The sequence below is a fragment of the Stegostoma tigrinum genome, chromosome 26 (genome assembly GCF_030684315.1).
Source record: "Stegostoma tigrinum isolate sSteTig4 chromosome 26, sSteTig4.hap1, whole genome shotgun sequence".
Lineage (NCBI taxonomy): Eukaryota > Metazoa > Chordata > Chondrichthyes > Orectolobiformes > Stegostomatidae > Stegostoma > Stegostoma tigrinum.
This window is the reverse complement of record NC_081379.1, coordinates 30,144,270-30,170,368: the sequence shown is the minus strand read 5'-3', so window position 1 is coordinate 30,170,368 and position 26,099 is coordinate 30,144,270. Positions and strand designations below refer to the sequence as shown.

The following is a 26,099-nucleotide window of genomic DNA, read 5'->3' as shown; positions in this document are numbered from 1 at the left end:
ATTAAAATGATAAAATTGGTTACACCTTTTTGACTTGTTAGAAGAATCAGTTGTGTTTCCCAAGATCACCACTGTTTCTGAATTATTAAATGACTGACATTCAGATGTGGTTACAACCACATTAGTGAAGCAGAGATGCACCCATAGAAATTACAGAATGGTTTGAAAAGAACAATTACAGATCATTTAAAGCAGACAAATGTGGTCTTCTTCACAATGGAAAATAATATACATGACTGAATGAAACATGAATGGTGTTTTAGCTAGTTGAGAAATAGTTCAGCACTCATGTCCAACCAATGCACTGCAAAAAATCAATGGCAATAGCATCTTGAACTATGTGACCAAAATTGTAGAATACAAGTCACAGGAAGCAGTGGTCAAACTTGAATACAGTATCTAAACATAAACAGAAGGGATAATGGGAACTGCAGATGCTGGAGAATCCAAGATAACAAAGTATGAAGCTGGATGAACACAGCAGGCCAAGCAGCATCTCAGGAGCACAAAAGTTATGCTGTTTGGCCTGCTGTGTTCATCCAGCTTCACACTTTGTTATCTTATAAACAGAAGGGAGTTGGGGAACACTCTAGCATGGGAGGGAGTGCAATTAAGAGCCATGAGGTTGTCTCCAAGTTTGGTAGGTATAAGTATGCAGAAATGATTGAAGAAACCTGGGCTGTGCAGCCTCAGACAGTTGGTCTTATACAAGAAGAGATACAAGACAGCAACAGAAAATGTGAACAGAAAGAATTTTAAAAATTCATATGTCAGGTGTATGAAGTCCAGTAACAGGAGCTAACCAGTTTATTCTGCTGTTCAACTAGATCATGTACCTCAACAGCATTTATGTTTTTGATACGTATCCCTTGACACCATTATCTAATAAAAATCTCTCAAACTCAGGCTTGAAGTATGTTGAAACGGCAATATTTATTTCAACTGTAAGAAACATTCATTTATTTGGTATATGAGTGAGTAATGGAAGCACACATCAATGTATATTTCAATAAAATTATATTTCCTCTTAAATGTGGAATGTAATCTGTGCTACAAAACAAGATAAACCACTTACATGAATCCAAAAGGTCGGAAGTTGAACTTCCCATTAGGAAATGAAATATGATTGTTATAGCTGTCCTCTAGCCCTCGCAGCTGTAGTAGTACCAAATTCACCTGATATATTTAAAATATAGATATTCATATTGAACGTCTTTCCGATACATTCTTAGTCTTCTTTAACCTCACCTTGAAAATAATTTCTCCTTGAATCCCTTGAAGATATTTCCTGTTTTGGTATTTCCATCTCCCACAAACTCATCACTCAAAAGACAAACTCAAAAGCAATCAACTTCTCTGCAGGTGTTCAACATATGTTAGAAATAGAAAAGTGTTGTGGGAGGTGGAGATAAGTGGGGAGAAGAGATCAATAATCAAGATCTTTGGGGTGTCATACGTCTTGCAAAAATTTTAACCTGTCCCAATTTGCAAAAATTGAGTAGAGCCAAAACTCGTTTTTGCATTTTACACAGCTGCAAATAGGTTCTTCACTGTCGTCAATGCTCAGGCAGGTCTCAAATATACATTCATTTATCCCAGGTCCACTATGCGAGTATTTGACGTTAGCTGACAAATTTGTTTCTTAAAAGCATGGCTACATTTCAGAGAATGCAATAAGTGCCAGTTTCACATGTTTGACTTCCTGATTAGTTCCAATTTTGTTGCAACTACGTGAAGGCAGGCAAGGGCTCTCTAGCTAAGAACACCCATATTATTCCAAGTATAGTTATGGCTGCTAAGCTCCAAGGACAGTACTTAACTTTTAAACAGTGTCACCTAACTTCTACCTGCAATGAAAGAATATTCAAGAGTACTCAATAAAAGTTAAATTGTTTAACTCTTTCATAAAATAGGTCCAAAATGAGGTTATTGACTTGCTCACCGAGCTTGGTGAGGAAGTCAACAACCTCATCCACAACCAAAGCTACAGATCTTTGCCAAAACTTTAAATATAGGGTCAAAATGTTTTATCTAATTTTGACAGTTTTTTGGTCTTTTGCAGTTGTGAATGTTCATCATGAAAGCAAGCGTTTGTTAATAAACTCAAATTTTGAAAGTTGGTGGCATAACTAATACTCATTATTTGCTGAAATTTCTTGCAGGTGTAACCTGATAGCTCAGTTTAAATCCTGTGTTCACCCATAGCACAATACAACAGATTATCTTTTTGTCCAGCAGATATCTTGGAATACTTGCCACTTGGAGGTGAGTTTTGAGGAGTAAAACAAAATCATTTAGTAAATATTCAAAAGTTTTTTAAAAAATTGTGAAAGCATTCAGCAGGCAAGGCAATGAGGATCAAGGGTTACGGGGAGAGAGCTGGACAATGAGGTTGAGAAACTCATCAGCCATGATTGAATGGCGGAGCAGACTCAATAGGCCATATGGCCTAATTTCAGCTCCTATGTCTTATGGTCTAATGCCTATGGAGATTAAGACAATATTTCATGTCATTGACTTTTCGTGAGAATGGGAAAAAATTAGATTGCAACAGGATGGGCAAAAACTGTAGATGTAGCTAAAAAAGCCCAGTGAAAAAATTAACAAAACAGTTTTAAGTAAATACAGACACCAAAATATGGGAAAGAGAGGGGAATGGATGTGATGGGGAGAGGCAACAGTAACAAAATGACAAAAAGGATGATGGAAAGGAGCAATAGAGGTGGTAATGAGGTATTGGAAAGAGAAAAGAAACAAACAGCTGTAAATGGCAATAGAATCATTACCAGCACTGGCTGTTGAATTGGGATCTCATCAACGTCCACAGCTACCATGTAACTTCCTCTCACCCTGCTTCCTTCAAGGATATTCCATTCTTGTTTTGGACCATGCCATCTTCCACACCAATCCTTGTGATAAATTTTTGGTTTTCACCAGCCAGGGACATTACTTTTCCCAGACCAGAGTTTTCAGCCCTACTCCTTGCAGAAATATGAAGGGTTCCCTTATCCTTACATTGTATCTGAGGTGTTCTACAGGATCGGTACTGGGTCCACTTTTGTTTGTCACTTATATAAATGATTTGGATGAGAATATAGGAAGCATGGTTCATAGGTTTGTGGATGACACCAAAATTGGCGATACAGTGGACAGGGAAGAAGGTCATCTAAGATTACAATAGAGATCTGACTGAATTGGATCAAAGGGCGTTGGAGTGGCAGATGGAGTTTAACTTGGCTAAATGCAAGGTATTGCATTTTGGTAAAACAAATAAAACAGGACTTATACAATTAATGGTAGGGCTCTGGGTAGTGTTGTAGAACAAAAAGATCCAAGGGTTCAGACATATAATTCTGTGAAATTTGCATCACAGTTAGACAGGGTGGTTAAAGAAGGTATTTAGCATGCTTGCCTTCATTGCTCAGACCACTGACTATAGGAGTTGGGATGTGATGTTAAGGTTGTACAGGAGTTTGGTGAGGTCTGTTCTGGAGTACCAGGTACAGTTCTGCTTGCTGCAGTACTCCAGCGAAGCCCAACGTAAGCTGAAGGAACAACACCTCATTTTCCCCTACAACCCTGTGACTCAGTATGGAGCTCAATAATTTTAGAGCCTGAACTCTCCCATGTCCCAGCTCCCTAACCCACACACCAGGCACTGTTACCACATAGGCTGCCATTACACACTCCCTGTTGTTAGTCACTAACACGTCCCGTTAACAACTATTCACCTCCCAGCCTGATCGTTAACAACTCCTTTGTCTGTCCAACTGTCTTTCTCTCTCTTTGGGCTCTATCCTATCGTGTACTACCTACCCCACTTGCCTCCCTATTTTCTGCATATAAACTGGATGTTTCCCCAGCCACCATCAGTTCTGAGGAAGGGTCACCAAACCCAAAACGTTAACTCAGTTTTTTTCCTTCACAGATGCTGCCAGACCTGCTGAACTTTTCCAGCAACTTTGTTTTGTGTAGTTCTGGTCGCCTTGTTATAGGAAAGATATTATTAAACAGGACAGAGGTCAGAAAAGATTTACCAGGAATGGAGGATTTGCATTATAAAAATTGGCTGGATAGGCTGGGGCTTATTTCACTGGAGCAGGGAGCTATATGGGGTGACCTTATAGAAGTACAAAATCTTCAGGGGCATAGATAAGATGAAAAGCATAGGTCTTTTCACTAAGGTGGGCGAATTCAAAATCAGGGGGCATACTTTTAAGGTGAGAGGAGAAAGATTTAATAAGGACATGAGGGACAGCTTTTTTTTAAAACACAGATTAGTTAGTGTGTGGAATGAACTGCCAGAAGGAGTGGTGGATGCAGGGACAGTAACAATGTTTAAAAGACATTTGGATAAGTACGTGAATAGGAAAGGTTTGAAGGGATATAGGCCAAATACAGGCAAGTGTGAACTAGTCCAGTTTCGGAATATGGTTGGCATGGACTAGTTAGACTGAAGGGTCCGTTTCTATGCTGCATAACTCTCTTTAACTGTCTCCTCTATGTAATAGATCATAATCTGTCCTTAAAGACATTTCTGTTAGAAACATTGGAACTCCCTTCCACAGAGAGCTGAAGGGGCAGAGTCCTTGTATATATTTAAGGCTGAGGTACATCAATTCTTGATCAGTAGAGGAATCAAGGGTTATGGGATAAGGGCAGGACAGTGGACGTGCGGAGTGCCGGATCAGCAATGATCCTATTGAATAGTGGAGCAGGCTCAAGGGGCTGATGACTTACTCCTGGTCCTTTCTTTTGGTCTAATGAAGAGGCCATTTAGACTATTCTACCATTCAGTTAGATCATTGTAGATCTCGGACCTCACTGCAAATGGCCAAAAGTGCCCCATATCCCTTAGTATCTATGGATGACTAAATTTATAAATCAAATTTAAAATTTACAATTGATCCAGCAATCACTGTTTATGGAAGCGAGTTTCTAAATTTCAAAAAAGCTTGAACAAATAAATCAGCCGATAACGTGATTCGTGCATTAGCACTGAATTAGGACATTGGGTTTCAATTGCTGCCATGCAATTATACATTCAGCTCAAAACAGCAACTAGCAAACTAAAAACAATAGATTCCTCTGCAACCATGTAGGTTTGTAATAGTTTACTGCAGAGCTAAAAAGATTACATATTGACCAATTGTTGTGATTTTGAGACTTTTAATGCATCTGGACTGCATCTTACCTGATGCCAGTATGCTTTATACCCATCTTTGGCCACTTGCTCTTCAATCCAAGCCAGATTGGATTCAATATAATTTTTAAGTTTCTCACAATAAGCAGTTTGATACTTGGGTCCACAATAGTGAGACAGTGTGTTCGTCCAATGCATATAAATGTACTTGAAAAAAATTTAAAACCATCAATTAAAATACAGAACAAAAATCTCTTCAGCCAGAATATTCAAGTATAGAAAGATAAAATGTATTTCTGTAACCATTGATATTGTCATTAGGAGACATGTCAGAAAACTATTACAACTCATACTGCTAACATGTAGTACATCCTCCTAAAAACAAAAGTAATCAAAAAACATACTTAAACCTATGTGCCAGTGACAAAATGGGTACATTTCACAAACATTTTACAATGTTAAAAGCATTACCTAAGTGTAAGAAATCCATATGTCCGCGTTTCATTTGATTACATGTAACATAATACATTTTACATGAACCAGGATACTTCCCGTAATGGCCAGGACGACAGTACTGTGTACTTCACAGATCTAGATCATCAAACACTTAATTGCATCTAACACCTTTCTGAAAATCGCAGCATTATATTTACGTTATTTAGGGGCAGGTCACAAAGGTTTTGTTAGGACAGACATCCAAGAAGAAAAAGAGGATTAGAAAGTCTCTCTAAATAAGAGACTTAAAATATTTTGTTATGAGAATGGTACTTGCATATTTTAATGTAATCAGCTAATTGGATATGGGCATCACTAGCTAGGTCAGCGTTTATTGGCTTCATCCAGTTATTCTTGAAAAGGTGACAGTGAGCCTCCCACACAAACTGCTGCAGTTCAAGTAAATTCAGGATTTTGATCTAATGTTAGTGAAGAAAGAGTCATAAATTTACAAGTCAGGATGGTATGGAACTTGGAGAGGAACTTTCAACTGGTGTTGTCTCAACACATCTACTGTCACTGTTCTTTTACTGGTAGAGACTGTGGGTTTGGGAAGATACTGTCAAAGGGGGTCCATAATTCAACATAAATGTACCAAGTCTGAATCATTTTTTTAAACAATCCTCTGACCTGCTCTTGTAGCCACTCTGCCTCTGTGGTGAGCCCTATTGAGTTTCTGATCAGTGGTAACCCCAAAGATGTTAATTGTGTGAAATTCAGGGATGGTAACACTATTGTAGGTCAAGGGATGGTTAGATTCTCTCTTACTGGAGATGATCATTGCCTGGCATTTGTGAGGCATAGATGTCAGTTACCAGCAGTCAGTCCAAGCCTGAACATTGCCCAGATCTTGCTGCATTTGAACATGGACTGCAAGTTGCAAATGTTGCTGAGGCCTGGATAGAGTAGACAAGATGATGTTTCCACAAGTGGGAGGGGCCCTGAGGGCACAGCCACAGAGTGAAGGGATAACTCTTTGGAAGTGAGACAAGAATGAACCTCTTCAGCCAGAGGGTGGTGAATCTGTGAAAATCACTGCTGCAGATTCAAACATTTTTCTTTTAATCTACGAAAGTTCCATGTAAGTTTGTGTACCAGACGAATGTTATCATTACTGAAAATGAAACTTGAATTAAAATTCAATTTTGAGCAATTGCTTGATGTTTTCACCCGACACCGCAAGCATTTACGAGTTTGTAATTTATTAATTCAAAAACTTGATTTATCAAATCAAATTTTAATTCCTTCATAGTGTCAAGACACCGCTCAATGCTGCCCTGAAGACCGGAAGCTTTCAAGTTCATTTCCTGATCCATGCTGAGTTTGCTAATCTAGTTTGTCAGATGGACTTTAATATCTGTGATTTATGGAAGGAAAACTAACATAATTGATTATTGTCAATTATTCTAACAGAATATTCATGTAAACAGATTAAGGATAGAGTCAGACTTTGTTCCGATACAACAATAATAAAATAACCTAAAAATCAGTGTGCATAAAGAATGGCCACTTGGGCAAAGTACAAGGGTTGTGCTGCTTGTGGAATCTTACTGTAATAAAGTTATCAGCAAGGTGAGATGAGGTGTGGAGGAAGGAAGATTGGAAAGAAAAAGGACATGATTTAAATACAGCTGCTTACTAGATTTTCGACAAATTATTTGATTTTCTTCCATATGGGATGAAGAAGGCTTTTGACACACTAAACATCCATTCGGCTTTCAAAAGCAGAAAAATGAAAATATTACAAAAATGCTCAATTCAAAATATGTCTTATGATTTAAAACAAACTGCAAAGTGAAATTAAAAGCCTTCTTCAGCATTCTCAATGGCTGAAAATAAGATCACATAACCCAGAAAATAAAGGAGAAGGAATAGGCCATTGAGCCCATGAAGTCTGTTCTGGCATTCAATAAATCATGGCTAATCTGATAATCCTCAAATCCACTTTCCTGTTTTTTCCCCATAATCCTTACAGATTAAAAACCTACAATCATCCTTGAATATACTTAACAATCCAGCCTCAAAAGCCCTCTGTGGTAAAGAATACCATGGATTCACTAGCCACAGAGAATAAATTCTTCCTCTTTGTTTCTTAAATACACAATCACTTATTCTGAGATTACACCCTCTGGTCCTGGACCCTCCCACCCTTTGTGAAGCAATGCTGACACAGCTTCAACATATTATCAGTTTCTAAGTGCTTTGTTTTTACACAAGGCCCGGAGTAGGCCATCAGTCCACTGAGGCTCCATTCAACAGGATCATGACTGATCCAACATTCCTCACATCCACTTTCCAGCCCTTTCCCCATATAACTCAATTTCTCTACTGATCTAGATTCTATCTCAGCTTTAAATTTAAAATGGGACTCTGCCCCCACAGCTCACTGCAGCAAGGAATTTGAAACATGTTGCTGTGCTTTACTTTTATGTCACAGGTTATATCCCATTAGGTCCAGGGAATTTATTGGTCTTTAGTATCATTAGCTTTCCATGTACAATTTTTTTCTAGTGATATTATTGTATTCATTTACTCTCCTCCTTTAGCCACTTGAGTATTTAGTATTTTTTGAACACTGTTAGTGTCTTATACTGTGATGAGTGATACAAAATATTTATTCAACTCCTCTGCCATTTCCTAATTCCCCATTACTATGTTCAGAGCCTCATTCTCTAAGGGGCTTGTGTTCACTTTGGCATCTTTCTTTCTTTTTATATATTTAAATAAGCTCTTCCTGACTATTTTGATATTATTTGCAAGTTTACTTTCAAAGTTTATCATCTTTGTCTATTATTTTTGGTCATCTTTTGCTGACTTTCTCGATTTTCTCAATCCTCTAGTTTACCAGTAATTTTGCCACATCATATTTTTTCAAACTTTCAATTTGATGCTATCCTTAACTTATCCAGTAAACCATGGTCAGCTTATCACCTGAGATAACAAGGTGTAGAGCTGGCTGAACACAGCAGGCCAAGCAGCATCAGAGAAGCAGGAAGGCTGACGTTTCAGGTCTAGACCCTTCTTTAGAAATCTCAGATTTTCCTGCATCTGCAGTTCCTACTATCTCAGCTTATCTCCTTCCTAGAATCCTTCTTTCTCACTGAGATATACCTCTACTGTGAACCATGAACTCCTTAAGCAAAAATCAATTCTGCTGTTTCAAATTCACAGACCTAACAATAAGTCTCATTGATCATTAAAATTTAGTTTTGTTAACTAGAAATAAAACCTATGGCACACAAATATGCTTTTTTCTTACATTTCTTGCTCATCTCCTGAGAATGTGGATCTTATTAATATAACATTAATAATATAACAATTAGCAGAATGACAAGTTAAATTTACCTGATGTGTGACAGAAGCCTCCAGCACTCCAGCAGCATAAGCCTGTAAATTGTCTTTGTATGATCCATTTGTGGTAAGTTCAAGGTAGGACCAGCTACAAAGGATACAAATGTTGGAAATTAATTAGGACGTAAAACTGAAAAGAAAATCAAAAACAATTTAGTATCAGAACAGATATTCATCGAATCGCTATGCAAAATTATAGTCACAGCAATCTTTCAGAAAAATATTTGGCGATTTCTTTTTAAGTTGGTATTTACACCGAACTAATTAAGTGGAGTTGAATTTAGATAAATGTGAGGTGCTGCATTTTGGAAAGGCAAATCAGCACAGGACTTACACACTTATGGTAAGGTCCTGGGGAGCACTGTTGAACAAACAGACTTTGCAGTGCAGGTTCACGGCTCCTTGAAAGTGAAATCGCAGGTAGATAGGATAGTGAAGAAGGCGTTCAGTGTGTTTGCCTTTACTGGTCAGTGCAATGAGTATAGGAGTTGGGAGGTCACGTTTCAGCTATACAGGACATCGGTTAGGCCACTGTTGGAATACTGCTTGCAATTCTGGCCTCCCTACTATAGGAAGGATGGTGAGAAATTTGAAAGGGTTCAGAAAAGGTTTAGAAGGACCTTGCCAGGTCGGACGGTTTGAGCTACAGGGAGCGGCTGATTAGGCTGGGGATATTTTCCCTGAGAATCAGAGGCTGAGGGGTGACCTTGTAGAGGTTTATAAAATCATGAGGGGTATGGACAAGGCAAATAGATAAGATCTATTCCCTGGGGTGGGGCCAGCATAGATGTAACGTGAGAGGGGAAAGATTTCAAAGGGACCTAAGGGGCAACTTTTTAACACAGAGAGTCTGAATGGAATGAGCTACCAAAGGAAGTGGTGGAGCCTGGTACAATTACAAAATTTAAAAGATATCTGAATGGGTATATGGATAGGAAGCGTTTAGAAGGACATAGGCCAAATGCTGGAAAATGGGACTAGATTAATTTAAGGATATCGGGTCAGCATGGAGGAGTTGGACTGAAGGGTCTGTTTTCATTCTATACAGCTCTATGGTAGGTTGACATCTGTTATTTGGTTAATTTGATCTCTTTCTCTAGATTTTTCTGTGGCAGATGGTGGAATTTGAATTGAATAAAACCTGGAATTAAATATCTAATGATGACTATGAAATCAGTGTCAATTGGTGGAAAAACTCATCTGTCTTACTAATGTGCGTTAAGAAAGGAAAACTGCTATCCTTATCTGGCCTACGTATAATTGCAGACCCACAGCAATGTAGTTGACTCTTAACTGTGCTCTGAAATGGCCTATCAAGAAAGTCAGCTTTTTCCCAAAAAAGGAATGAAACTAGACAAATCACCTGGCATCATCTAAGGTACCAGACAACAACAGCACATTTAGCCCTGCTGACTTTGCAAAGTCCTCTTATCAACATTATGTTGAAATTGGGAGCAATATCTCACAGGCTAGTTAAATACTCATTAGATACTGTTAAATGACAGTCATATTCATTGAATTCTGCCTGGCAATGTCACAGACAGCACCATCCCAGTAGAGGTGGCAGCAGAGTGGTATATAGTTAGGAGGGAATTGCCCTAGCTGTCCTCAGCATTGACTCCAGATGAACACCTCAGCTGATGAATCCATACTCTGAGGGTGGAAAGGCCATGAGATGTACCCTTGGGTGGAGGACATTACTGTTAATTACCAACAGTGGCTTGGCAGCACCACAGCTGACAAAGCTGATCAAGTCATAAAGAACAAAGCTGCCAGACCAGATCCGCTGTAGTTAGGAAACCAACAAGAGTGAAAAACATGCCAATTCTGGAAGCCCCTTCCTGACAGCACTGAAAGTCTACCGACAGCATATGGACTGCAACAGTTCAAGAAGGCAGCTCACCACCACCTTCTCAATGGCTACTGGGGATGGGCAATAAATGCCAGCCCGGTCAGCGATACAAACATTCCATGAGTGAATAAAACCAAGCTCCCAAATTCTATTGTAATTTTTTACTGTTACCCAAATAATCAGACAAAAGTTTTGTTTCAAATATCCTTTAAAGAAATGGTACCATATGATAGGCCATATCATGTACTCTTATATTGTAAGACTCTATGATAATCTAAGTATCTTTTACTAAGATTCCACAGCTGTAAATTCACAATGTAATATAAACGAATATTATTTCATTCACTGAAAATAAATAATACATGTCATGGCACAACATCGTGGGCTGAAGGGCCTGTACTGTGCTGTACTTTTCTATGTAACCTGTGTTATGGACCATAAGCATTCCAAATGAAAACCTACAGTTAATTTTGCTGTTAGTACTCGATTTTCTACCACTGCATACTAATACTGAAGTACAATTTCAAAATTACAGTGTCAAAAAAAAAAGATATAATGTCAGTCCCATATAAAGTGTTTTCATTTTACATTCCTTATCATTTTAAAATTAAAATTCACTATTATACTAAAAGCAAAAATGAAAAGACACTGCTTTCCAAGGTGGAGTTAACACAAAGGCATGAAGTCATATTGCATTTATTAGTGAGTCATGTCACTCAAATTGCTTACAACATTCTAAAGCCATCTTGAAATGGTAATATATTGTAATTCCCACATCACTGCTGCATCAAAATCTTGGGTGTCTCTATGTAATAATGCTAGAGGTCTGCATACATCACACAGACTGCAGTCATTCAAGAAAACAGCTCACCACCATCTCTAATAAAATGCTGACTTAGCCAGCAATACTCAATCTACTAACAAATAAAAATAATCTTTACAGCAGGTTTAGCGCATAAACCTCGCCTTTTTTCCCCACAAATGAACAGTACTGAGAAACGCAGTTACAAATCAACGATAATCAAGAATACAAACTTTTTCTCTCCAGTAAGCACTATTATGAAAAATAGTTCCATCCCTGTTAAGTGCATTACAGATATTGTGTTTGAGAAGGAGCTAAGATTTTAAAACAATTCTCAACTAAGGGAAGTGCAACAATAGCTGTACATGCTGGTCTTTGATCGCATGTCACATTCTAGGTTTGTTGGTAAAACTGAGGTCCATGAATCAGAGATAGTGTGATTGCAATTGCAGAAAGTTGGTTAAAAATTAGGAAACAGCAAATAGTGGGAAATGATTTATTTTTAGACTGGATGGATAACAAGAGGTTGTGGTTCCCCAACCCAGAACTCGTTTGGTACTTCATTATATTTGTCTGTCAAGTTTCAGAACTACTAAAGTAAACAATCTTCTGCAGCAGTCAATTCTTTTAAAAAAACTCAGAGTCCTCATCTCAACCATCCTTTAGTTACTATACAACCTTGCAGAAAGAAATATTCTTCAGCTTTAATCCTAGGACCTCCATTCTCAATTCTGATACCCTGCTACCTTTATTCCAACATGTACTAACCTGGGTTTAGTTGTTCTACAATGTTAAGAAGTTTGTATGCACGGAAAACTAGTATACTTCCAAATTACATACCCCACTTCATCACCTCATCAATAATCTTCATGGCTGATTGCTCAGTGTCAAAGACGAGCATTGTCGCTTTCCTAACCTCGAAGCTAGATGACGCACAGGCTGTCAAATAAAAATGTGCCAAAACAGTCTAGTGCTGCTCACAAAGGTTGAAGAGCATTAGTGCGCCTCCAAGATATTTGAACTTTGCTGATTTGATAACTAGAACACACTATCCTGTCCGCACATATTTGTGTCATCATTAAGAATGCCCTTCTCTGATTCTTTCTATGTACATTGTCTATTGAAATGTTTATCCACTTTTAATTCTTGATTTGATGATTCCAATGTTCTCTTGGCCGGCCTCCCATTCCCCACCCTCCATTAACTTAAGCTTGTCCATACATCAGCTCCAGAAATCCAACTCACAGCAAGTCTCATTCACCTGTATCTCCTGTGTTTGCTGATCAAATTCAGTTGCCAATTTTTATAGATGAACTATAGAAAGCATCCTATCTGGATGCATCATAGTGTGGTATGTTAACTGCTCTTCCCCAGACCACAAGAAACTGCAGTAGTGAACATAGCCAAGTCCATGACACAAACCAGCCTTCTATCCATCTACTACTTCCCACTGCTTTGAGAAAGCAATCAACATAATCAACGACCCCTCCCATCCTGGTTATGCTCTTTTCCAACCTCCTTTGTCGGGAAGACATAGAAGTTTGAATGCACGTATGAATAGATTCAAGAATAACTTCTCTGCTGTTGTCAGACGTTTGATATGACCCCTCAAATGTTAATTATGTTCTCTCTCTCTGCACCTTCTCTGTGGCTGTAATATTGTATTCTGCTACCCTGATGCACTTTGAATGGTGCGATCTGACTGCAGAGCACAAAACACAACACTTTACAGTATATTTTGGTACATATGACAACAATAAATCAATCAATACCCCAAATCTCTTCACTGTCTCACCTCACCTTATCTCTGTGACCTCCTTCAAATCCACAGCCACTTAACAATTCTGCAGTTTTACACCTGTAATTTTGATTGTTTCATCACAGGTGGCTTTGCTGTGAGTTGCCCTTCTAATTCCCCTTCTAAACCAAATTCAATTTCTCTGCACCTTTACAATGCTCCTTAAAACCCATCCATTTAACAACATTTCTCGTCATCCATCCAAATCTTATTTGGATCAGCGGCAAAGTTTGTTTGATGAATGCTTGTGAAGTGTCATCGGACATTTTATTACACTACCAGCACTTTCTAAATGCAATTGTTGATCATACTTTAAGTGATGTTACTTCATCTCATGTAGTAATTGGCAAGGCAATTGGAACTACCACATTCCTTTCAACTTCTTCTCCAGTAAATTCTGACTCAACTGTGAAATATTAGTGACAGTGGGAACTGCAGATGCTGGATAATCTGAGATAACAAGGTGTAGAGCTGGATGAACACTGCAGACCAAGCACCACAGAGGAGCAGGACCTGCTGCTCCTAATGCTGCTTGGCTTGCTGTGTTCATCCAGCTCTACACCTTGTTATCCGTGAAATATTAGTGCCATTTTTAAAATAAAACAATACTCGCATGATGCCAAAATCTGAGGTATTTCACAGCAAATTAATTCTGAAGTAGTGTCAGCAATCATACAGCCATTCTACATCAGCAACATCTGAGAAGTGGCATTCAGAATAACAATTATATATTCAATGTTTTAATTACAGTGAAGAGAAAACAGTCTGCTAAAAGAATTGCCCATCTTCAAATAGTACCAGGAATGTTTAGCATTCATCTAAATGACTGAAGCTGACAATGTAAAGTTCTTTGAGAAGAAATTATATTTGTTGTTGTTTTTCATTACAAGACAAAGTATTATTGTTTAGAGAGTTCCAACCTGTCTCTGCCTCCCTAACCGGTTCTTCCTCTCACCCATCCCTTCCTCCCACCCCCAGCCGCACCCCCAGCTACCTACTAACCTCATCCCACCTCCTTGACCTGTCCGTCTTCCCTGGACTGACCTATCCCCTCCCTACCTCCCCACCTACACCCTCTCCACCTATCTTCTTTGCTCTCCATCTTCGGTCCGCCTCCCCCTCTCTCCCTATTTATTCCAGTTCCCTCCCCCCATCCCCCTCTCTGATGAAGGGTCTAGGCCCGAAACGTCAGCTTTTGTGCTCCTGAGATGCTGCTTGGCCTGCTGTGTTCATCCAGCCTCACATTTTATTATTATTGTTTAGAGATGTGGGTTATTATCTTATTATTTACAAATTGGCTTAAAGTTTAAATCTAAACATACACAATTAGAGTCAACAGGGCATTGCGTCATCAGGGCAAGCTCAGCAATACCTGTAACCCTCCCCAAGCATCAGGTCATGGGGCAACTCCCGTTAACATGTCACTTGCTTCATGTCTCTTATCCCCCGATTGTTACCCATTACTCATCTCTCATTTAACCTCCTTTACACACCTCTCCCTGATTACTCTGCCTCTGCTCCCCCTTCCAATCATCCCAGGTCCTGGTAAATCCTTCCTAGTAGGGTCTTATTTTCCATTATCCGTCCCCTCCCACCTTCCAAGCCTGTGCTTTGGTTACACCATGCTCAATCTCCATTACCACAGAAACCCTACAGTATGCAAACAGACCACTCAGTGCATCAAGTCCACACTGACTATTCCAATAACATTTCACCCAGAGACACACCTCCTACACTAGCCCTACACTCTCCATTTCCCATAGCTAATCCATCTTGCCTGCACGTCTCTGGTCATTATGGGCAACTTAACGTGGTCAATCCACCTAGCCTGCAAAGCTTTGGACTGTGGGGGGAAATCAAAGCACCTGAGAGGAAACCCATGCCGACTCAGGGAGAATGTGCAAACTCCACACAGATGATCGCCCAAGGGTGGAATCAAACCCAGGTGCCTGACACTGTGAGGCAGCAGTTCTCAGCCACTGTGCTGCCCATTAACTCCACGTCTCTTCCCTGCACAACCACGACCTCCAGTTCCTTTTCAAACCCCAGTGAGTTACACTAATGACTCGACAAGCACCCGGTTTCCAAATCACCCATCAACAGATGGTCCCCAGTTATTGCTGTAGCCATGGTTTTTCCAGGCCCTGGAGACCACATCCCCTGGTTTATTTCATTGATCTTGGTTTGTGGCACGTCCCATTCTCACCTTCCCCACTTTGACCCCACCAACCCCAGTGTGACTCAAAACCACCTATTTCTGTTTGATCCCCGTCTCCTACTGCACTGAACCCCTCCCTCTGTGGGATGGGGTGTCTCTGACCCCTCCCTCTGTGGGATGGGGTGTCTCTAACCCCTCCCGGATGGATTCCCTTCTCCAAACCCCTCCCTCTCCTCTCAGCCAACCACCCGTACGCCCCCTTTCCCCACTTACCTCCCCCTTACTCCCACCCAAAACCCGCCCCGCCCCACCCCACCCCACCCACCCGCTGCTCTTGATCCTGTCGGTGAAGTTGGCCCACGCAATACCATCGGGCCGCAGCCCCGGGACCACCTGGAGCCGCCCGTTCTTCTCCTGTAAAACCGAGCGGAACAGCTCCTGGGAGGCCGCGCAGCCCAGCATCAGGAGCAGGAAGAGGAGAAAGTCCAGGCTCCGGGCTCGGACCATCTCCCGAAAGGGAACCTCCGTCAGGCCCCGGGCCGCCGCCATGTCCCCGGCCACGATCACATGACCTGGTCAGGTCAAGGTCAGAGTCAGGGTCAGCGTTAGGGTCAGGGTCTGTCAACCACCTACCCTCCCCCCACCAACATTCTTCTCCCCCACCCCTAACCCCTCACATCTCTCCTCCCCCACACCACTACCAACATCTTCCCCCTCAACCAACATCCTCCCTCCCACCCCCCCAACATCCTTGATCCCCCAAACCCCATCACCTCCTCCCCCCCACACTAACATCCCCCAACCAACAAACCATCCTCCCCCCACACCACCACGCCCCCAACATCCCCCACACTCGACATGCTCCATCCCCCACATCCTTCCTCCCCACCCACATTCTCCTCCCCCACCCCTGCACCCCACATCCTCCCCCCCTCAATCACAACACCTCCACATCCTCCATCCCCACCCCTAGCCGCCAACATCCTCACCTCACATCCTCTCCCACCCAACATCCTCTTCACCCCACCACATCCTCCTCCTCCACATCCCCTCCTGCCACACTCTCCCCCTCTACATCCTCTCCCCTACACTCTCTCCCCCACACATTCACCCCTCTACATCCTCTCCCCCCCACACATTCACCCCTCTACATCCTCTCCCCCCAAGCCCTCCACATCCTCGTGCCCCCCCCAACATCCTTGCGCACACCCCACACCCGCTCCAATCACATCTGGTCCCCTGCCCACATTCTCTCCCTCCCTCCACATCCTCTCTCCCCCGCATCCTCCCCACCCCACCAACATCCATAATCCTCACCCCCCTACCCCGCCCCCAACATCCTTCCTGCGCCAACCCTATCCCCATCCCCTGCCCCAACCCCTCCACCCCCACCCCCCAAAATCCTTCCTCCCACCCACAAATCCCTCCCCCAACATCCTTCACCTCTCTACATCCTCCCCCGCTACACCCTTACCCTCTACATCCTCTCCCCTCACATCCTCCCCTATTACATCCTCTCCCCCCACATTCTGCCCTCTACATCCTCTCCCCCTCGACATCCCCGCTCACCCCACATCCTCCACCTCCCCCCACATCTTCCCCCTCTCTCCACATTGTCCCCTCCCCCCACATCCTGCCCCTCACATCCTTGCTCCTAACCCAGCCCAGTCTGCCCCACCCCCACTCCCCACAACATCCTCCTGCCCCCTCTACCTTCTGCAACGTCCTTGCCCTCTGTCCCACTCTATGCCCCATCCACTCTTCACCTCCCCGAGCCCCTTTCGACGCCCCCGCAATATCCTCACTGCTCATCCCTCTCCAACCCCACCGCAACATTGTCGCCCACCCTACATTCCCCCTCTACCTGACCCCGACCCCTCCATCCCCCCCGACACCCTCACCCGCTACATCCTCCCAGTCCCCCCACATCTTCCTCCTCACCCCACATCATACCCCTCCCCCCTAATCTGCCTCTCAACATCCTCGCTCCCAGCCCAGCCTACCCTGCCCCACCACCTGCAACATTCTCGTCCCGCTCTACCCTCTGCTACATCCTCTACCACCCCATCTATTCTACGCCCCATCCCCTCTATGACCCGTGCCCCATACTACACCCCTGCAACATCCTCACCCCCCCCATCCTCCTCTGCCCCCGCAACATTCTCGACCCCAAACCCCTGCGCTCTCCTTGATCCCGACCTGCCCCCAGCCCCCACACACATCTACCACCCCCGCCCCCTAAGCCCTTGCAACATCCTCGCCCGCCCTACCCTGTCAACACCCCCAAAACATTGTCTGTCCCCCTACAACACCCTCACCCTCAACTCAACATCTTCCCCTGTCCACCCACCCCACCCCGCCCAACATCCTACCCTGTCCATTCACCCCGCCCCACCCAACATCTTCCCGGTTCCTTCACCCCATCCTCCCTACATCCTCCAACCCCTATCCCACTTCCCTCTAACCCCCTACATGCCCAACATCCTCCCCTGCCCCACATTCTCCCCTGCTCCTACCCAACATCCTCTCCTGGCCCCTCACCCCACCTAACCCAATCCCACCCCACCCAACACAACTCCACATTTGCCCCTCCATCCTCACCCCAGCCAACATCCTCCCCTGCTGCCCCACTGTACCCCACCCCACTGCAACCAACATCCTCCCTACCCTGCCAAACATTCTCTCCTGCCTCCCCGCCCCCCACCCCACCAAGATCCTCCCCTGCAGCCCCCACCCCACGCCACCCAACATCCTACCCTGCACCCCTGCCACACCAAGATCCTCCCCGCTCCCCCACCCCACCAACACCCTCACCACACCCCAACCCACCCTACGCTACCCCACCAACACCCTGCCCTGCAGCCCCCCACCCCACCCTATCCCACCAACATCGTCCCCTTCTCCTCCACCCCACTAACAGCCTCTCCCCACACACACATTTTCCCCCCAACACACACACACACACAGAGCACACACATTCCCCTGCCCCACATATTCACATTCCTCCCCACACACACGTTCCCCCCCCCTCCACACACATTCCCCCCCACACACACATTCTCACCCCCCCATTGCACACACATTCTCCCCCCTACACACACACATTCTTCCCCCCAATCCCACATACAAAAATTTTACCCCCACCCCCACACATTCGCCCCCCCCTTCACACACATTCTCCCTCTCACACACACACACATTTCCCTCATCCCACATCCTCCCCTATCCGCCAGCACACATCCTCCCCTACCAGCCCATCCCACAGCCACCCCAATCCCCCCACAACACATCCTCCCCAAATTCCCAACCCCTACAATGCCCAACATCCTCCCCCACCCCCCAAAATCCTTCCTCACTTCTCCTTCGTGAGCAGTCCCTCTTCAACCAATCTCCCTTTCCATACTCATCGTCCCCGTTCCTGGACAGACCACACACCCCCTGTTCCTCCTCTCCTTCATAGTGTGGTCAGGTATAGACCTCTTCCCCCATACTGATCATCTTGTATCCCCCACTTACCCTCCCCAAACTGACACTGGGTACTGACCCTCCCTCCCTTCCTGGACACTGACAGTTCAATGAGGTTATGGCTGATTTGATAATCTTCAATTCCACTTTGCTGCCTTTTTCACATAACCCTTGAGTCTCTTAATGATTAAAAATATCAATCCCAGCCTCTACAGCCCTCTTGTGTAAAACATTTCCACAGATCACTACCCTCCGGGAAGAAATTCCCCCTTGTCTCTGTCTTAAATAGGCAATCTCTCAGTGTGAGACTATGCTATCTGGATCTAGATTTTTCAACTGCAGGAAACAGCTTTACTGCTTCTACAACGAAGAATTTCGTGTTATTCAATAAAGGTCACCTCATTTTTCCAAAATCCAATGAGGGTAGGCTCAAACTACTCAACTCTCCTGATAGGAAAAATTTCTCCATGCTTGAAATCAACCATGTGAATATTCTCTGGGCTGTCTCCTATGTCAGTGAGAACAGTTTTGGTCCCTTTCACCGACGGTTCTTCAAACAAGAGATTCTGGGTGGTATCTGATGATACAACATTGGTTTAGGAAACTGTTCCATATATATTCTATGAATTCTTCCTCATGTCTATTTCTGTCAGTTTGATTTTCCCAACTTACGTGAAGATTTAAGTCACCCAAGATTAATGCATGCCCTTTTTACATGCCTTCATCATCTCCTGATGTATTCTATGTCCTACAATGCGGCTACTATTAGAGGATTTACAGACTACTCCCATCGATGTCTTCTTTCCCTTATTATTTCTTAACTCCACCCATATGGATTCCACATTTTCCAAGCCACATCATTTCTTGCTGATACTTATTCCATGCTGAATTTAGAAAACTAGCCCAGCAGCATTTCCTTCCTGTCTGTTCTGTCGAAAAGTCTTACACCACCTCATACTTAGTTCCGAGCTTTGATCGCCTGGAAATCACGCCTCCTTAATGGCTACAATATCATGTTTTCTCGCCTCTTTTTATGTCATTTTTTAAAACAAATACTACATGAACTTAAGCAGAGAGCCATTAATTTTGCCATTTCTCTTTTACCATAGCGACTCCCCACCCCCCAACCTTTGGTCTATTTGCTGTTTTTTAAAAAATGTTCGTACACTCTGTTCCCTCCCTGTCCCATTTTTGGTATCGTTATCTAAATAGCTGACATGCATTGCTGCCAGATCCCTTTTCTATGTAAGCTCACGTAGTCCTTCGCCAGAATCTTCTCCCGCTGCTCTATTTAGTTTAAAGTCTATGGGAATACTGACCATCGGCCCTGAAAACACTGGGCACGGACACTGAAAGCTGGCTAACATCATCATCATCAAAGTAATTTTCGACACTGAGGTCTGACCATCCTCCTTCCAGGTACCATCCTTCCAGTCTCTGAGCACTGATGATACTAACCATCACCAGCTGGACACTGACTACTTGACCCTTAGTCTCCCATTGCCCCGGACACTGCGTCTCTCTGTAATTAAATCAACCATTTTGTACCTATATTTTGCAGGTGATGTCTGAATCATGTGTTTTTGTTGCACCAGAAATAACAACAAAATCCAACGAACTGCGATTAAGCGGCAGACTAACTTTAAGTGTGAAACAAAAACAAAATTGCTGTATAATCTCACCAGGCCTGGCAGTATCTGTGAAGGGAAAACAAATCAGAGTTAATTTGACATAACGAAGTGTGGAGCTGGATGAACACAGCAGGCCAAGCAGCATCTTAGGAGCACAAAAGCTGACCCTTCATCAGAAGGGTCTAGGCCCGAAACGTCAGCTTTTGTGCTCCTAAGATGCTGTTTGGCCTGCTGTGTTCATCCAGCTCCACACTTTGTTATTTCAGATTCTCCAGCATCTGCAGTTCCCATCATCTCAGAGTTAACATTTCAGGTCTGGTGACCCTTCCACAGAACTGGTTACCTTTAAGTGTGGGTCTTAAGTAAATTGTCACCTTAAATGTATGTAGGGTAACAAGGTGTAGAGCTGGATGAACACAGCAGGCCAAGCTGCATCAGAGGAGCAGGAAAGCTGACGTTTCGGGTCTGGACCCTTCTCCAGAAATTTTTCCGATTTTCAGAAGAAGGCTGCAGGCCCGAAACGTCAGGCTTCCTGCTCCTCTGATGCAGCTTGGCCTGCTGCGTTCATACAGCTCTACACCTTGTTATTCTCAGATTCTCCAGCATCGGCAGTTCGTACGATCTCTTAAATGTATGTATACGTTTTTTCATGTTTAACGCGGCTACGTACATCGACAGGAGGGACGGAACCGGGTCTTTCCCAGGCCGCTGGTTGGGTATGCCCATTGGTGCACGGCCTCTTTAAATAGGGGGAGGTAGCAGCAACAATGATGTAGTCTGGAGCTGAGCTGGTAGCAGATCGGCGGTCGGCTTTCTGTGAGGCAGACGTCTGTTTAGCTGACAGATCGCGTAGGCGTTTTTCAGAAGGATTACGTTTAAATGTTGTGCAAATGCATTAAAAATAGAGGGAAATTCTGATTTTTCAAACGGGTATAAGCTTATTTCTAGGGTAATGTCGTGAAGTAGATTTTTCCCCTGGACTCTCTTACAGCGTGTATACTTCCTGGTGCGCTCACCTGAGATTTGAGCGAGAGAGTGGAAGCCGGGATTGTATCTTCTGACCGTGTTCCCGACTCGAGTTCGAATTATTTTAACCCTTCTCTAGGTATCGGGCTCTAGTGATGACAGCCAGCGATGCGGCCGTGGGCTGCTGCTCTCTCTTGTTCTGGACTATCACGTGTATTGTAGCTGTGCCGCAGACGATGGCTGATTCGTATCATGTTGAAACTGCTGTAGGAAAAAGTGAACCTGTCTCTTCCAAAAGTGGCATTCTTAACAGCAATGGAAGTATGCTTAATCACCTGCTCGTAGGAGGGGGCACTGCTACTGTGGAGGTACTTTGTTCACAGTCTAATTGTGTACAGAATGTAAAGCTACATATTGAATAAAATGTTAACTTTTTTTTGATTGAGCATACCGAAAAAAAGCTTTTTGTGCCTAAGTTTTCTGTAACTACACCAGAAGTGGGGTATTTTTGATATATGTACTCTTCTAATCAGGATTTTGCTAAAATTGCTGCTGAAGTGAACCTAATTCAAGTTGTACAGGACTTCCGTTGTGGTTGGAGCAGTTCATGCTCTTTGCCAAGTTCAGAGAGACTATTGATTCCTTGTTCCAATCTTGGCCAAGCGTCGCTGGTTTTTCTTTCCCAAAAAGTATTCCTCTGCCTTTTTTCACTCATCTCTTCTCGCATGCCCCCCCCCCCCCCACCCGCCGAAAATCCTACCCTATCGGACTCTCCATCCCCCATAAATAGATCACTTTGTCTCATAAGAGCATTATTGGAAAAAATGATGGTAATTTCTGACTTCGTGCAGAGAACACAACCTCGTTACCCTCCTCGCTCCGGACAAACCTCCAGGGGATCTCTCTCCCACTGCAACTCTCGTAATCATCTCCACCTATCTTCTCCTCCTATCCCTCTTCGATCCGCATCACCCTCTCTCCCTATTTATTTCAGAACTCTCTACCCCTCCCCCATTTCTGGTGAAGGGTCTAGGCCCGAAATGTTAGCTTTCCTGCTGCTTGGCCTGCTGTGTTCATCCAGCTCCACACTTTTTGTTATCTCGGAGTCTCCAGCATCTGCAGTTCCTATTGTCTCTGATACAACTCTTCATCTCTCAGCCAATCCACTCTGTTGTAATTTGTGGGTAGTTCGGAACTTTTGCAGTAACGACATAATTCCTGAAATTGACAAGTGTGGAGCTGGAGGAATACAGCAGGCTAGGCAGCAACAGAGAAGCAGGAGAAGGGTCCCAATTTGAAATGTCAACTTTCCTGCTTCTCTCATGCTGCCTGGCTTGCTGTGTTCCTCCAGCTCCACACTTATTCTGACTCCAGTATCTGGTTAAAAGGTTCAGTACCTTTTTTTGGTTTTTATTAAATAGGCCACTGTAAATGGATTAGTGAAAACCAACCTACACTATTTTTAGATGGTGGCCATCAGGCTAATTTAAAATTCTGTGGGCTTTTTGTTTCCTGTCTTCCATGTTTTTAACTTCTGTTCCAGCTTAATCAAAAGTTTTGTATGTCACAATATAATAAACTGTTCTTCAGATGTTTTGTATGTAAATTGGAAATACAATTAGTTCACAGATATTTAGTAAGCACTGAAACAAATGAATAATTGTTCTAATTTAACTGATTTTAAAACCTGTTTGGGTAGGAACACTGCATTGAACCACTGGTAACCTCTGATCTTCTGTTGGCTCACCCATCCCCATCATTTGAGGGTAGCAATATTTTTGAGCCCCCTGATTGCTGAGCATTGCACTAAATATGTTTCAGTTAGATAACTTTTTAATTCTTGAGAATAACCTGAAGTTTTTAGGTGTGTGTGTGGACAGGTGGGATAGGATATGCTAAATAGCTGCCCCTCCTAGTGTTCAGGAATGGGCAAGTTAAGTGGGCTAGCTATGGTTTTCTTGAAATCCACATGGGCTGGGGGTGGATGAATCTGGGTTGGTTGAGGCTCGATAGGCCACATGGCCTCTTTCCACACTGTATGGATTCCAAGATCCAAAGTACTTCAGTAATTGAAATATATGGCCACTACTGTAAAGCAGGAAGTGCGGCTATAAATAGTCACATGTAGCAGTTGTTAAGGTGGTTTCAAGCTGGTCCTTGGCATATTAGCATATTCAGCTCCTGAGGCAACATAGGTCTTGCAGGAATAACATAATAGCTCCATTTCTTTTCAAGTTGGCATCAATAGAATATGCCACACATGTACACCACTCTGTATTACCTGGATTATGTACAGATTCCTTTTTTGGAGTGGAACGTGAACCAAATTGTACATTCTTGGATGAGAGTTGTTACTGAGCTAGGACTAAACTTTGGGGTAAACACCTCCAGCCCTAATAGAACACTGCAAGTACTCAGACTTTTAAATGTAATTTTACAGGTGGTATTCACTTAATGACCTTGTCTCTAGATGCCTTTACTGCCTTTTTTTTCAGGGATGAAACTTTTAAACATTCGCTCTCTCGCGCTCTCTCTCCTGTAATTGATACAGTTAAATTTTAACAAACGAGGATGATGCATGTTATGTAAAGTAAAATCTGAATAGAAAATACAGGCATGTACTAGCAGATTGAGTAGTTGCTGAGGGAAAATCTTCTGACTGTGTCCCTTTTTCAGCCAACACGAGTTAGAAATTTCAAGTGGAAGGGGTGGGGAAGTGTGAAGAAAAAGCAAGTGATAGGATAGAAGATGTGAGATTACATGATGATTCCCTAGCCAAGGAAGGGGTATTGAAACAAGAAAGGAAACCAAATATGACGTGTGAATGGTAGAATGATGAATCATTACTGTCCAAACCAAAACTGGAGCAACAGAACTTCTAAACAGAAGTTGGAGATAGCAGAAACTGCACATGCTGGAGCTAGAAGAACACAGCAGGCCAGGCAACATTAGAGGAGCAGGAAAGTTGATGTTTCAAGTCAGGACGCTAAGGGTCAACTTCCCTGCCCCTGTGCTGCCTTGCCTGCTGTGTTCTTCCAGCTCCACGCTGTGTTGTCCCTGAACAGAAGTTAGTGAGTTTAGCAGTTTGTAAAGGGCATCATTGAAAATGGAGTGCTGTTCCTCAAGTTTGCATTTTAGTCATTGCCACAGTGTAAGAGGCCAACAGCAGGATCTCTGCATCAGACTAAAGTGAAACATCAAACTAACCAGCTTGGGCAATGAAGGATATAAACCAGGAGTAAGCTGTTAGGTTCTGTATTTCATGATCATGACTGATTGTCCAACTCTGCATCCTGTTTTCACTGTCTCCCCATAATTCTTTGTTTTTTTATTATTAGCTGTGAGAACCATTTTAAACTTTTGAATATTCATTGTTTTTGGCTTTTAACAGCTTCCTCATTTACCTGGGTGCAGAAATGTCTTGCCATATGCTCTAAAATGGCATACCCCATTTCCTTAATCAGTGACCTGTTGGTTCTGGACTCCATTATCATTGGGAATATCCTTCCTGTGTTTATCTTGCCTGGTCTGTTAGAATTTTGTGGGTTTTTGAATCTCTCTTCGACCAGACACTTTCATCCCTGCCCCTGCCAAACTCCAGTAAATACAATCTTAAGCAATCTAGTTTCTCCTTTTTTAATCTGTCAACCCTGCTATTCCCATGACTCCATCTGGTAAACCATTGTTGCACTAACTCCTTAACCTGAACATAATTTCAGGTAAGGAGATCAAAACTCTGCATGATACTCTGGATATGGTCTCACTAACACCTGGTACAAATCAGCACGGCATCCCTTTCCCGTACTTCAAATCCTTTCGCTACAAAGGCCAACATACCGTCTGCTGCCATCTTTGCCTGCTGCACCTGTATGCTTGCTTTCAGCGAATGGTGTACAAGGATCCAGTCTTGTTGTATCTCCCCATTTTCTCAATCTATCACCACTCAGATAATCTGCGTTCTGTTTCTAGGTGAAAGGATAATTAACTTAGTGTTTGGGATGACAAAAAGTGAGATTATACGTGATGCACTTTCTGCAGTTGCATGTACAGGTGCTATACTCGTGGAGGAACAGCTTCTTTGGAGTGCTGAAATGAGAAATCCATTTGGAGGTGGTGGAAATGATTCAGAATGTGCTGTTAAATAAAGGATTGTGGGTTGGAAACAAGGATGAGGAGAACCCTATTATTCATCTGAGCAGAGAAGACCAAAAGTCCAGGAAATGGGGTGGGCAGTCCTTCAAAGTGTGATTGATCAGAAGTACTAGTATGATAAGTATCGTCAAAAATGGATGTTGTTCCCAACATAAGATAAGGGGTGAAGAGAGCAATGGAGGAAGCTGTGCAAAGCAGTAGGCTTCTATTTAATATTGGTGGCTTGACCAATCCCCAGAAATGAAGATAATGAAGACAGTTCTGAGGAAGGGTCACCGGACCTGAA

At 43.1% G+C, this 26,099-nt stretch overlaps 2 protein-coding genes across 7 annotated transcripts in view; one reads left to right on the top strand and one right to left on the bottom strand.

Moving 5' to 3' along the window:
• plbd2 (phospholipase B domain containing 2) overlaps positions 1 to 16,160 on the bottom strand; it is a 36,956-nt gene extending 20,796 nt beyond the window's left edge. For both annotated transcript variants that reach the window (XM_059655085.1, XM_059655086.1), the window contains exons 1-4: positions 15,925 to 16,160; positions 8,984 to 9,077; positions 5,195 to 5,350; positions 1,076 to 1,176 (exon numbers count right to left, since the gene is read on the bottom strand). In XM_059655085.1, coding sequence (XP_059511068.1) covers positions 1,076 to 1,176; positions 5,195 to 5,350; positions 8,984 to 9,077; positions 15,925 to 16,148 — 575 coding nt within the window. In that variant the 5' untranslated portion in view covers positions 16,149 to 16,160. The remainder of the gene's footprint in view (positions 1 to 1,075; positions 1,177 to 5,194; positions 5,351 to 8,983; positions 9,078 to 15,924) is intronic.
• The window catches only part of slc8b1 (solute carrier family 8 member B1), a 77,220-nt gene that overhangs the window by 27,045 nt on the left and 24,076 nt on the right, over positions 1 to 26,099 (top strand). For 3 of the 5 annotated variants that reach the window (XM_059655084.1, XM_059655081.1, XM_059655080.1), the window contains exon 2: positions 21,801 to 22,029. In XM_059655084.1, coding sequence (XP_059511067.1) covers positions 21,801 to 22,029 — 229 coding nt within the window. Of the gene's footprint in view, positions 1 to 20,570; positions 20,589 to 21,446; positions 21,545 to 21,800; positions 22,030 to 26,099 lie in introns of those variants that run through there. The other 2 variants (XM_059655083.1, XM_059655082.1) reach the window with 2 other exon arrangements.